Source organism: Erpetoichthys calabaricus, chromosome 13 (genome assembly GCF_900747795.2).
Source record: "Erpetoichthys calabaricus chromosome 13, fErpCal1.3, whole genome shotgun sequence".
NCBI lineage: Eukaryota > Metazoa > Chordata > Cladistia > Polypteriformes > Polypteridae > Erpetoichthys > Erpetoichthys calabaricus.
In genome coordinates, this window is record NC_041406.2 from 74221147 (window position 1) to 74235532 (window position 14386).

The 14386-nt window shown below is 35.9% G+C and overlaps 1 protein-coding gene across 1 annotated transcript in view; it reads right to left on the reverse strand.

The window, feature by feature from the left end:
* Window positions 1-14136, reverse strand: part of abcb4 (ATP-binding cassette, sub-family B (MDR/TAP), member 4) — an 87377-nt gene extending 73241 nt beyond the window's left edge. The window contains exons 1-8 of the mRNA XM_028817130.2: window positions 13973-14136; window positions 11895-11978; window positions 11197-11254; window positions 10456-10600; window positions 8637-8682; window positions 7421-7612; window positions 5540-5711; window positions 4475-4599 (exon numbers count right to left, since the gene is read on the reverse strand). Coding sequence (XP_028672963.1) covers window positions 4475-4599; window positions 5540-5711; window positions 7421-7612; window positions 8637-8682; window positions 10456-10600; window positions 11197-11254; window positions 11895-11962 — 806 coding nt within the window. The 5' untranslated portion in view covers window positions 11963-11978; window positions 13973-14136. The remainder of the gene's footprint in view (window positions 1-4474; window positions 4600-5539; window positions 5712-7420; window positions 7613-8636; window positions 8683-10455; window positions 10601-11196; window positions 11255-11894; window positions 11979-13972) is intronic.
* Window positions 14137-14386: the final 250 nt, after the last annotated feature.

The window sequence follows — 14386 nt, forward strand, 5'->3', positions numbered from 1 at the left end:
GAAAATGGGATACGAGCCACGCTGATTCATCGTGGACTGCAAAGAAGACTTTACAGGACAGAGAAGGAAGAAATAATTCCACAGGTAAAGTTCCCTGTAAATGCTGTAATTGTAGCACAAAGGACCCACTGACATCGTGTGCCTTTTTGTCTACGTTATCGAGAGATTCAAGACTATACATAATAATTTATAGAAACTAAATATAATTCAGAGTTTCGCCAGGAAAAAGGCCAGGAAAGCACCTTTGTTCAGAAGACAATAAATGCTATTATAAACGTCTTTTACTATTATAAATATATTACATTATTATTACATTTATACCTACACATACTTATCTAAATGTCTCAATGTAATCTACGATTGTTAGAAATAAATAATAACATACAGACATACATGTGTGTAGAATTCTGTATAAGGGCCCACACACCTTCTTTGCACCGGGGCCCAGATTTTCTCTCAAAGGCCCTGTTTGATTGGCTTTCTTTCCAGAACTCTTTTATACTTGCCACGGGTAAAATGAGTCCTGAACCCCTATAACCTCAACAAGTTCTTAACATTCTACTTTAGCTAAACATTATTGCTGTTGTTTATGTGATGTTTTGCAGTGCATGTTCTCAAAGGGCCATAAAAGGAACCCTCTTCAAACCTGACCTGAGTGCCCTGGGAAATTCTTGCTGTGCATAAAGGCAAGAGGGGAACTTCAATTGTATTTTAATGAAACAATCAGAGTTCATCCTTGAAAATAAACATTGTCCCTGAAGTTTAACTGCAGGCCTTTCCTGTTTTATGCTGTGTCCCTTGCAAATACAAATATAACAGAATTTGAAAGTCTTGGCAATTATTTTTAAATCTTAAAAATAACATAAGTTTGGTTAGTATTGTTTTTTTGGCATTTAATATCAGAACACCTAACAAAACCTACTGCCATGGCTGTTTCTCAAGCATTAGAATCATATAGAATTATAGCAGTTTCTCAGTAAACACACACACACACCTACACATCCATCCATCCTAACCAATTTATTCAGGGCAGTATGCAGGGCAGCTGGAACCTAACCCAGCAATCATCGGGTGCAAGGCAGGAACAACACCTGGACAGGGTGCCCGTCTATCTCAGGGTGAGCACACACGGGCAGGTTTAACAAGGCCAATTCACCTAGTCTACAAGTCTTTGGACAGTAGGAGAAAACCCACTCAGACATGGGGAAAAACGGGCAAATGTCACACAAGGAATGTCCAGAATGCAAACCTTGTTCTCCTTACTGTAAAGCAGCAGTGGCTCCATTATGAAACTGTGCTACTTCACAAACATTCAAAAATCATTACAGTTTAAATATTGCTGCAGCATTACAAAGTATATTCATTGAACCTGACTTCTGTATTGGTATGCATTACAGATTGCTACATATTTTCACATCTTCTTTATTTTTGTACTTATGGCCGCCATGTGTAATGGATTTAATTATTTTCTGCCTTCACTGAAGCTAGATGAAAGAACAGTTTTTTGTTTTTTTTGCTACAGTTTTTATCCATTTCAAATATAACTACCACAGTCCTGGACACCAGCTGAATCAATTTTAATAATATATTAGAATTGCTAGGAGGAGACGGCTGGTTAGAGGCTACACTTGCCTTCCTGCTGTCATCATACTGTATGTGTTACCAACGAAGCTTTTCGAAGGAGAAGAATCAAAAGGGCACTTTAAAAAAGGAAGAACCTCACACCAGTATTTAATCAAGCTGTATGCTCTCTTTTCAGTGAACTTTAAGGCTTGAATCCTCTAGAAACATACACTGTAGTACTAATCAATATAGCCTAGCCCACAACTTCTGCACGCTTACAAAAGACAACTCCGGGCTTTGACAGATGAAGGCTAATGCGCAAGATAGAAACAGGGGAATAACCTTTTCCACTAGAAAATTTAACAGGTTGTGCTATATAATAAGAAAAAGTTATATCTTTGTTACATTTTATTTTTCTTGAACAACTAATGAAACCAAAGACCAAATTTCCTAAGGAAGCGGAGTGAATTGAAAAAGAAGATTCATTGTTTCAAATTTAAACCCTCTAAATTCAAAATAGGCCTCAAAAAAAAAAAAAAAAACACTTTCAAGATGGAGTAAAAGCCGTAACAAGGTTTCCGTTAAGTGAACCTGCAGAAGGATCATTACTGAGTATGGAAGGTGTGAGAGCGAAGGGCTAGTGCGTCCACACACTCTGGTCTCCCCTAGTCAGTCCATGGGACACAAAAGTATGTGTTTATGACAGCGAGTAGCAAAAGTGTATTCTGAATAGTGTCCAGCAGAACCTAACTGCATTTTTCCTATAGAATCAATGCTTCAGTATACACAATTGGACTGTGCTTAATTCAATACCATTTCAGAATAAATAATGTTCATTTCTATTGTTTCTTATAACTGTGTATGGTGCTCTACACTGCTGTATTGTTTCTCCATTTTGTTGTTTTTGGAACCAGTGGGTTTAACAATACATATTTTTCACAATAACTATATAAATATATATATATATATATATATATATATATATATATATATATATATATATATATATATATATATATATATATATATATATATATATATATATATATATATATATATAAAAAGAACGATATATGCCAATAATTGAACCAAGATGAATGTCTATGTAACGTGGCTCCTGGTTATTTTTGTTTAATTCACTTCTTGACAACAACTTCCATACTTACATATTTATTTTTTGTGAAAATAATTGCTTTTAAATTTACCATAAACTAGTGTCAGTATCCATTTCTTTTCTATAAAATTGCTATAGTATCTCTTGGGATTATGGAAGAAGTAAGAAAATCTGCACTTAGTCCATTCTGATTATGGAGTACCGTAGATGTAATTTTTGCAAACTACATACTGTACATACATACAACATAGCAAAGCTGAAAAGGTAGCCCTGAAAAATTAAGTACTTAAAATTAACACAGATAAAATGGTATTGAAGAAGACAGGGAAATCAGTGGCAATAAAAGAGAAACCATCAAGAAAGAAGCAATGTAGCGATAATCTGTTATATAACAGGATGGGACACAAGACTGAATGTGTTACAATGATAAAATGGCTTTCTCTTTTTAAAAAAAAAACCCTACAGATATAAAACAACTGTTAGAATCATATAGGGTGCTAATTTCAGTCTATTCACTTATCTTTTTAATAAATTCACACATACAAGTTTCAAAGTCAACCAATGAGTATTTCAGTTACATCAAAAACAGACAAGAACTGATACATGCACACATCCATAAAGAATCACTAATAGTAAACTCAGAGTCATCAGTTAGCTTAACTAGCTTAAACGTATCACTTTGGGCAAATTATACAAAACTTATGACAATACGGAGAGAATGTACACAGAGAAGGTCCTCGGCCTTTGAACTCTGATCCAAAAGATTCTCCTTCAGCTTCACTCGCTGTATGAATGACCAGAATGTAGAGTAAATACAATCACAGGTACTTTTTGTGGTATAGCGGGTCTGCGGCTTCAAAAGAAAAGGGGCCAGGTTTTAAATCCATAAAGCCGTGTCACTCTCCGTGGGCGCGATTGCACGGCCGTGGGGAGTTAATTGGAGTAGTTGGAGCGAGTTGCACCTGCACGCGTGGGTGTGATCATTCGCAATTGCTTCATTGGCTTCCTGCGGCGTGTGATTAAGGCGCTGCGTCCACGGAGGTGTGTGTGTGTATGTGTGTATGTTTACGGGTCGGCACCAGGAAAGGGGATATTGAAGGGATCGAGGAAAAAAGGAGGTTAAAGGACATGAAAGGTAGTCTTGGAATGTAAGATCTGGCCACCTGTAAGGAGGAGACAGCACGAGCTGGGGCCCCGCGAAGGAGCGTTTGTTTGTAGCACTCTAGCGGCTAGTTCGCCCCACTGAATGTTCTTTTAAAGTGGGGTGAGCAAAGGAGCGACTGCGTGAGCGCGAATGATGAAGGGAGAAGAACCGACCTCGGATGGTCTGGCCATGATGTCCTTAAGGCAGTCAAGATGGAAGTCGGCCGAAAGGAGCCGAAAGGCTGTTGGGTCTCCGCTGGCTGTGGGACCAATGGGTGAACCGGGGAAAATGAAAGAGTAATTAGAGAGACTGCATTTTAACTTCTGATTGTTAACCTCGGATTTTATCAGATTTATTTATTGTTTTTTTATCCCAACTTTTCACTGTTTTTATGGATTTATTTATTTGGACATTGTTTTGTTTGTTGTTTTGAAATAAAAGCACATTGGCACTTTTGGAAATATCCCCTGGCTTCATTTGAGAATTGTCCTCATATGTCAGCTCATTTCAGTGACATTACCAATGGTGTCGAGTTCATGTCTCCCGTAGGGACGATGGGAGTATGGAGCGGACCGGCATCATCACATTTTTAAATAATGTTGTTTTGCTGCATAGAAATAAAGATGAAAGACACAGCTAAAATGTCAACTCACCTATTCATTTCTTTTTTCTGTCCCCCAAAGGCTACTACAGTCCTGATGGCACCCAAGACCTCTTCTGCTACTGCTCCAGCTTTTGCATAGGCTTTTTGTTCTTTGCTAGTAAATGCAGTCAGGATCTGTGAAAAACCCCATGTGTTTATAAATGCATAATTTTCTCTTTTTTTTCATACCTAATACTTTGGCTCCAGATATGAAATAGTTTATTTAAACACAAAGGTTTGTATTTGAGTTATCTGTTATTAAAGCTAAAAACTAAAGTTGAATTAAAGCAACAAAATATTCTAAATATAACAGAAAATTTCAGTGCAGGTCTGCTAAGCAAGAAATACAAAGGAAAAAGCTCAAGATCTAAGATTAGGCATCACAAATATAAAGAAAGTGGACTCAGTTATATAAGGTTTAACATATAGAACTATAAAACCTTGACAATTTAAAAACCAAAGATGTAACATTTAATTTGGCAAAATATACAGCTTTTGAAAGCTACGACTGGGCGCTTCACCAGTCAGAGCTTTATGGGAAAGTGGCAAAGAGAAAAATTGCAGTGTCTAGACATGCAAAGATGACACAGACCTATGCCCACAGACTCAAGGCTGTCATGGCTGCCAAAAGTACATCTACTAAATACTGACTTGAAGGGGTGAATACTTAGGTGGTCAATTATTTGGTGTTTTGTATTTGTAATTAACTTTGGACCACTTTGCAGAAATGTGTTTTCACTTTGACATTGAGGAATCCTCTTCTGTTGATCAGTACCAAAAAAGCAAATTAAATCCACCGTGATTCAATCCTTTATAACAAAAAAGGTGAAAACTTCCAAGAGGTGATTATATTTATAGGCACTGTATATGTACAGAAATATGTTGTGATCTAGACATACTGTACATTTACCACAAAAACTAAAGTCTAGAATACATTAATGATTATCACAATGTAATTTTCAAAATCTCTAAAGCTACAGTGAACACTTCACTAGTCATCTACCTTAGTATGGAATTAAATGGTAAAGTTAGATAAGTGGCTTGCAATCATTTTGAATATATTTATAATAAATACCTTTGAGAACAATGCTGCAGACAATCCCAGGACTGGGCTGATTGCTAGTATAACTAAAGTTAGTTTCCATCCATATACAAAACCAATTACAAATCCCGCTATGAAGGTGGAAAGAGATTGTATCAGCATTGAGATTTTCTCCCCAATTCCTTCATTAATCTTTGCTATGTCACTGAAATAGATCAGAGAGAGAGAGATTTATAAAGAAATTTTAAAAAATACCTTTCTAAGTTCAATTGTTTAACCGTGATATACTAGAAAGCAATAGTGTAGAAGCACAACTTTGAGCCATGAATATCATGTATGCAGGAGGAGTGATGACAAAGCTTGGAGGCTTAACCTGAAAAGTGTATTGTACATTACTGAATTGTTAAGTTACCAGCGATTAGTTCCTGTATGCTAGAAAATGTGAATTACAATTTTCTAGCTTTTTAGCTTCTAGTGCATATTTCTTGCTTCAAATCTAAGTCATCATGAATGCTGAAACTGCTGTCATGCTTTCGTTCAGTTTCTAACTCTAGAAAATAATATACCTTTTGGCAAATTAATCCTGGCCTAGTTTTCTTCCTAAGCCACATTCAAGAGATGCACTGCAGAATTTCATCATGGCAGGATGTTTCTCAAAGATGACGTGACGTGTGGCTGGTATTTGAGATCATTGACAGAAGAAAATATTGCCAACATTGTGTTTTTCATAATGAAGAATTATGACAGTGCTTGAGATAGCAAATGTATGTTTTAGTCCAGGTCAGGTGAATATACTCTTCATTAAAAATTAGACATGAGCAAAGTTTGTGCATGTTTATGACTTCTGAACTGATGCTTCACTATATATACTTTTTAAGGTGCTAATAATGGAAGACATGAAGAATTAGGTGATCTAAACTATTGGAAGGGTATAGGCAACATCATTGTCAGAAGGCAGGTACAGGTCATTGAGAGGAAGTAGAACAATTCTAACAAGTAAACCAAAGATCAACATCAGTGGTCAGAATAGCAGGCTACAGTCGAAATTAACGGAACTAACCAGAGGATTCCCAAAAGAAATCTGTACATAATGAAAGATATGTGTGTTAGATTGTTTTAGAATTATCCAAAAGCTTTGATACCACGCTGCCACCTGAAATATCCTATACATGATGATGTCATGGGTCATGACACTGGTGGTTATACAGCAACAGGTGCACCATAATATAGTATAGGATGTAAACATAATATTGCTTTCAGAGAGTGTCCCATGATTTCCTAAAACCAGACAGTCTCTTCTGGAATTCCAAGCAGTCTTATCCAGAAACAAAAGTTTCTCAGGCTGGCACCAAACATCCTTCAGTGACAGGTGTGCATTTTCCATTGCTTTCTTATCTTAACCCTGGCAGAACATTAAACATATTATTGAAACTGAAGAATATTAATATCTTATTCTGCATAGTCCTATGAAAGAAAGAATCTGTCTCCGCATATTAATATTTTTACCCTATACATTAACCCCCTTAAACACTCATTCATACTTCCATTAATTTTTTAACCCATATACTCATTCAGGGTCACAGGAATCACTGGGTATAAGGTAGGAGGAAACCTTGCAGAAAGCATGAGTCCATCACAGAGTACACAAACATAGACATTCTTGGAAAACCAATTTAGAATGGCCAATTAACCTAAATGCACAACTCTTGAGTAAAATTATGCTAATTGCCTTTATCCAGAACACATTTAAATTGTATCATAAACTGAAAGCTTACTGCAGTATAGGCTACAGGAGATACTTGTGTCATACTCTAATGAAATATACATAAAATCATTCTGTACCTAATATACTGAGTAAACGTCCAATTTTATGTCTAACATATGGTAACTCAAGAAAAAGCTGATTGTACTTACTCTGTCAGTCGAGTATTTAGTTCACCTGTCTCATTGACATCAAACCAGCCAATTTCTTGTCGCATTACTGCATGGAAGAACACTTTTCTCAGTCTGTTTATCTGCCTTCCAGCTGCTAGGGCCCAGAAAGAAACTTGCATGTATGCAGCGACTAACACACCAGCCCCAATTGCTGAGTAGTAAATGGCAAACCTGAAATAAATTTCATATTAAACCACAACCATTTACAACATAAACCTGTCCATTTCTTATGTTGTTTTTTTCACAGAAATAAAAGTAGTGGTTCATTCATAGAGCTGCCAGCATTGCTGTAAATACATATTGAGCATTCTTCTTGAGATACCAACCATGTTACTAAAGAACCCCTGCTAATATTTTTGTTTGTGGCATCTAACTCTCTCAACTTTACAAAGAAGTAATTCATTTCTGTTAAAACACTGCTTTGTATACCACAAGGGAATGTCTTGTTCTTCTTCTTTCGAGTGCTACATCTATCCCTGTCTTTTATTCATTTTCTTACACACAGACTGCCTTCATGTCCTTCCTCACCACTTCCATAAACCTCTCCTTTGGCCTTTTCCTTTTACCTGGTGATTCCATCCTGAACATTATTTTCCCAAAGTACCCATCATCTATCCTCTACACATGCCCAAGCCATCTCAATCTAACCTCTTGGTCACCAAACTGTCATACCTGTGTTGTCCCTCTAATATACTCATCTCTAATCCAGCCACTGTAAAAAACTCCCACAGTTCAGTGTGGTGCTGAGGTGTCACCCGTTGCACTCGGATCTCAATCATGGGGGTTTGGCATGTGGTGGGTGCAGCAGCACGCTCTAATCAGATCATGCTCCCAACCTCCTCCTCCTTCTCCTCCTAATCCAACAACAAGTTAATATAATTTTGGGCAAAAAACTTTGAATGCTTGTCAGATAGCCTTGGTGTCACAGTCACTCCAAACAGCCATGTTTGGTGTAGTCCCAGGGATACAAATGATTAAATTATCTCTCTAGGTGAGAATTAAAAATTGTCCAAAATGTGCATGTCAAATAAAAAAATTATTAAAGTAAGCAGTCTAAACTAGGGCTTCATTTAAGACCAAATGGTAATCTTTATGTTTGTCTTTTCAATGAAAGAATGTAGCAGCGTCTATCGTAAAGGTGCACACACTAATCAAGAAGACTGCTTGGAATAAGAACACTTGTTCGTTCGGTTACCTTGTCATTTGCTCTTCTAAAGTTTCTTTGTTTGTATCAGTATCATCTACAGGAAGAAGATAAAATAGTTATAAAATCCAGAATTTAAAATGAATTATATTTATAAATGATACACACTGTTGGAACAACATCCCAATGGCTAAAGGAACAAAAAAATACACATTGGAAGTATTGGCCCTGGCACTTCTTTTATTCATCCTATTCTACTCAGTTGCTCACAAGTTAGAAGGCAGTTTTTAAACGAGTAATATAAAGAAATGCAGGTAGTTATTTTACAAACTATAAAACTAGACAGATCTTATAATAACCTTTCTGATTATTACCAGAAGAAATACAAGTAATTTCTCAACAGAAAAGCTATTTCTTAAATAAGCACTACTTAACCAGGATATACTTTATTTAAGCCAGAGCCAAAAACATATGGAGTTCAAAGTGTCATTAGTAGCATGAAGCCAGTTCACTGTGCTTATGGCTTACCTCTTGAATAACATGTTACACAACGCACAATAAAACACAATAAAATCAAAGGTTGATTATTACCAGATTACTCGTTTATCAGTATACTTCAGAGAGTGCTGCGAAAAAAGGTTTGTCCCATCTGAATTTCTGCATTATTGCATTTTTTTCACATTTTTCCCATTGAAAGGATTGAGAGCTTCAACCAGAACACAACTGGATAAATGCATCCCCAAGTGAACAATTAACACAGTCTTAATACTTAGACCGCTAGTTAGGAAATTATGAAAAACCCAATGGCCATGCTTTCTGAAAAAGATGATTATACCACTTTTAGCAGCAACTCATTAACAACAATCAGCCGTTTCATGTAGTTATACTGTAGATCATTCATCCAGAGTTCTGGCCCACTTCTCATTACCCCACTGCTGTAGCTCCGTGAGATTTCAACACAATTCATCGTGAATGTCTCATTTTCAGTTGTACCAGAACATTTAAATTATGGACATTAAGTGGACTATTTAAAAAAATCTACATTTTAATTTCTTCAAATATTTCAATGAATATTTTGAAATGACTGTCTTGCAGCATGAATCTCCTTTAAGAGTTTGATAAAATTTAAATAAAAAATGTAATCAAATAATCACCAAAATGTGACAATACCACCACAATGGCTGACTTTTGTATTCAGGGTGAGCTTTTGTCCAGACAAAATGGGCCAATGTAGCTCAAAAGTTTCCCTTCGGGCTCCTCTGCACTGTTACAGTCCTTCTGAAGGGGGCACTGTGTTAAATGTGAAGTCAACACTCAAGTCACTGAGTAGTAGTTTCTGACCCCACTTCTGTCCAGTATTTTTCATAGAGAGGAGTCATGAACACTAACCTTACACAAAGAAACCAAGACCTGCACATCCCTACATTTTGCGACTTCATGGACAACTTTAGGCTTTCCTCCAGGGAGGTTATACTTGGGTAACTTGTAAGATTTTTTTCTTCCTGTTTCTATAAATTTTGTTTCTAGGAAATTATGCCTCCAGAACTTAAGGGTCAAAGTCAGCCTTCTATATTACACTTGGTAACTAAACTGTTCCAATAGGTGACCTTTATTACCTTTTTATTTTGTTGAGTTCACCAAGGTGGCAGTAACTTTATAACGCCTCCAGATAGCACGTTTTGATTACTGCTGTCACTTAAGTCATTTTTTTATCAGATGTATTGCTACACCCTAACAAATAATCTGAGCAAATTCACAATGTAAAATATGTCATAATGCAGGAAATATAAGGATTACCTTAAATTTATTTAAACTCTAAAATGCTCTTTAATTCTGATCAGTTGCTAGTATTCTATTGTATTTTACTCACTTGGCATTGGAATGGCATTGCCAACAAAACTGTTTGTCATATCTCCAAAGACAATTATCATGCTGGGTAGTGCTGCTCCGTGGGCCACAGCCATCAGTGATCCTAGTACCATCAGCAATATATCTTTTCCATCAGCATAGTGGAACTATTTAACATATTAAAAATATTTTTAGCATTGTAACAGACATTTTAAATATAAATTACAAAGTAACTCTTAAACAGACATTCACTTTACTTATTTAAAAGGATTGAATTATCCAATTATGTGAAGCTACGCTGGCTATTTGGCAGTACTGTGTAGCCTCTTATTATATAGTTCCCAGGTTCAGTTCTTGTACTGAATAGATTTCCCTATCATGTTTTAATGTGTTCAAGATGGCTTTGTCTTGCTGTTCAAAGTCATAATGTTACATTATGTTAAACCGCTCTGTTCATAGAATGGCATCCTGTTTTTTGGAGGAGCTGAATTAGGCTGAAGTCCTCCTGACCTACATGAACTTAATCAGCCTGAAAATGAGTGGATGGATTTTATTATGAGCTCCTACTTTAGCATGATGGGTGATGCACAAGCAGAATAAGTGGCGCACCCTGGGTCACATAGTGTGACAGTCGTTAAGATTACAAGTCAGTATTAACTTTGTACAACACAGATGGCTGAGAAAACTCCAGTCTGCCAATTACATTCTCTTTACTCGGGGCAAAGCATACAAACGAAATCAGCCAACGTTCAACGATGCTTACCATAGCTGCTGGGCTGACCAGGGATACGTTAGCCTTCTTTTCTTTTTCATTATTGTCACTAAAACATAGACATGCACCATTACAAGAGCCATTACATTTTCTAAACTGAGCAAATTAAATTTAAAGAGAATCTCATGAAACACAGTAAGGCACAAATACTCAAAAACAGAATGTACTATTATTTGTTTTATTTCTTTACATTATCAATGCTAATCAGATTAATAGCTTCTTTAACTTATTTATTCTTGTTGAGATTTAGTATGAACAAAATCCTAATTATATTAATAAATAAATATTAAGTACCAGACATCCAGAAAAACATATGCTGTAGCCCATAATTCAGATTCACAATTTGGCATTTTACCGTAACAAAAATAAGAGCTATTACATTCTACCTTTGATCTCCACCTGCCTTATTTTCTATTTATTTAACTGTGGTGCCATTCATTTCTACTGTACCCAAGGCCTCTCTTTCTGTGCTAAAATAAAGTAATATAAGAGACACTCTCCTACTTGAATGTCCCTGTGCATTTGTTTTGTAAGTGCTTTATTAATTTTAATCATTAGATTTTTTCCAAAATGAATTTATTATAATTGGGATATAATTGCACAGACAGTTCAATTAAAACTGTGGTAATAAATAATATAAATATAATACACAGTCTATTAAATATTTATATGCTAAGATCCAAAATTACCTTGTTTCTTCATTTTGTTTCTTTTCTGTTTTTTGACAAATGGTGCCATTTATTTCTTCTTTGCTCATAGTGACTGTTTCCTTGCTAAAATAATGTTTAAAAAATGTTGTTAATTTCAGATTGAAATGAGATGGAGTTTTAAAAATTGAATCTATGTAGCAGTATTAGCAGTGGCAAACAGATTTAATAACATCTGCAACAGCTGATATACCATCCATCCATTATCCAACCCACTATATCCTAACTACAGAGTCACGGGGGTCTGCTGGAGCCAATCCCAGCCAACACAGGGTGCAAGGCAGGGAACAAATCCCGGGCAGGGCGCCAGCCAACCTCAGGGTGCACACACACACACACACACACCCACACACCAAGCACACACTAGGGACAATTTAGGATCGCCAATGCACCTAACCTGCATGTCTTTGGACTGTGGGAGGAAACCCACGCAGACACAGGGAGAACATGCAAATTCCACACAGGGAGGACCCATGAAGCGCTACCCACTGTGCCACCGTGCCGCCCTGATATATCATAAAATCATGAAAATCACCTTTACTGTATACCACAATAGTTTGAAAACCATACATTTTTTATTTTTTGGGAATATAACTTAATATGATTTAATATAACGCATTACATTGTTCTCCCTAGTAGAGTCGTGACTTGGGTCACCCACACTGATAAAATTTCAGCTCAATTTTTCCTGGTGCACTGGCATCCAATCATCATCATCTATAAAACTCCACTGATAACTTATCAAATCTATCAAAATATAAGCATTACAGAATCTGTGTCCTTACTTATAGCATAATATTCACCCAAAAAACAAATAAGATCCTCTGACACAGGTCTTCTCTTTGCCCCAAAAACACAACCCAACTCTTGGACTTTCTTCTTTCATCTGTCAATGATGCTTCATCATTTAAACCAAAGCTAAAACCACCTCTTTTCAGTTACTTGCTTATTACAAGAACTGTTCTCTCTGTATTAACTCTCTAAAATTAAAATCATATTTGAGTGTGCTTTAGCTTTTCTTGTAGCATTTGATTTTAATATTTGTACAGTGTGTTACTCTCTATTTCTAACATCAGGTCATTAATAATCCATCCATCCATCCATTATCCAACCCGCTATATCCTAATTACAGGGTCACAGGGGTCTGCTGGAGCCAATCCCAGCCAATACAGGGTGCAAGGCATGAAACAAACCCCAGGCAGGGCGCCAGCCCACCACAGGGTCATTAATAATGGTAAATTAAATATTGAGTATTTGATTGATGGATTGGACCAAATATACACATAAACAGAGCACAAAAAATGTAACAATGTAAATAAATGTCAACACAAACGTCAAGGACAAGGCAAATGTTTTAATTAATTTGTCTATAAGCATTACAAATAGCATATAAATAAAAAGAAAAGGAAAATATTTATAGAAAGGCACAGTAAATATTCCCTAACTTTGAAGCAATACACTTGTAAAATTAATTTGCTTGAGCTACTTTACCACTAAATAGCCTAACTGCTAAAGTTACAAATGATCTTAAATATCACATAGTTTAAAATTTTTCAGGATTTAGATTCTTGTCAAACAGCTAAAGTGGAATTTATAGTGGATCACTGAATTTAAAAATGTTAACAATAATTAAATTATAACTTGAACCCAGCTGTTTTAGGAAGCCTGATAAAATGGTCTTCTTAGAACTGTTGTCTGCGACAAATAGGACTAAATATGAAAAAAGGTGGATCAAAACATTTTAAAGAGAAATCGAGCAGTCTAAACAGTTTGATACATTAACACTTAAGTTATAATTCAAAGCTATACAGAAGTTTAAGAATGAAAAATAAAAACATGTTTATGTTATTTGAATGGTACAAACATTTTTTTTAGTATTTGTGAATGAGTAAACCTCTTGCCTGGGCTATTTTTCTGATTTAATTAAAGTATATATAGTATTTTTCAATATAAATAACTTTATTGATTTTACCAGTCTTAAATACAACAGGCAGTTTGCAAAACAGCAGGTTAAACAACAAGCAATCAAAATTAAAAATATATAGGTTTTCAAAAGTTACCTTTAATTAATAAATATCCTGAAAGGTGTTGTTGTATTGAATGGAATAAATACTGCAAATTAAAAAAAAAGAAAAGAAAAAACAACACTTACACACCTACAGTACTAATGAGAAAGACACAGACACGCACACACTCACACTTGAAATCATCTGCTATCACAGCACTGTTTCCTTTAGTACTGTAGCTGCCCAGAGACACACTGGACTTTGGACCTGCTTAAAAGGAAGGGGCTGTGTGTGTGGGAGCAGTATGTCTGAGTGTGTGTGTTACTTTCTAGTTTTATTTGGGAAGTTATATGACGAATGCGCACGCAGTTCAAGTGAGAGCTACCTCTTTACAGTGCATTACATCAGCTTTATCAAGATGGCCCTCTTAGTCATGTTTTATTGGTGTTACACAAGTATGGGCATATA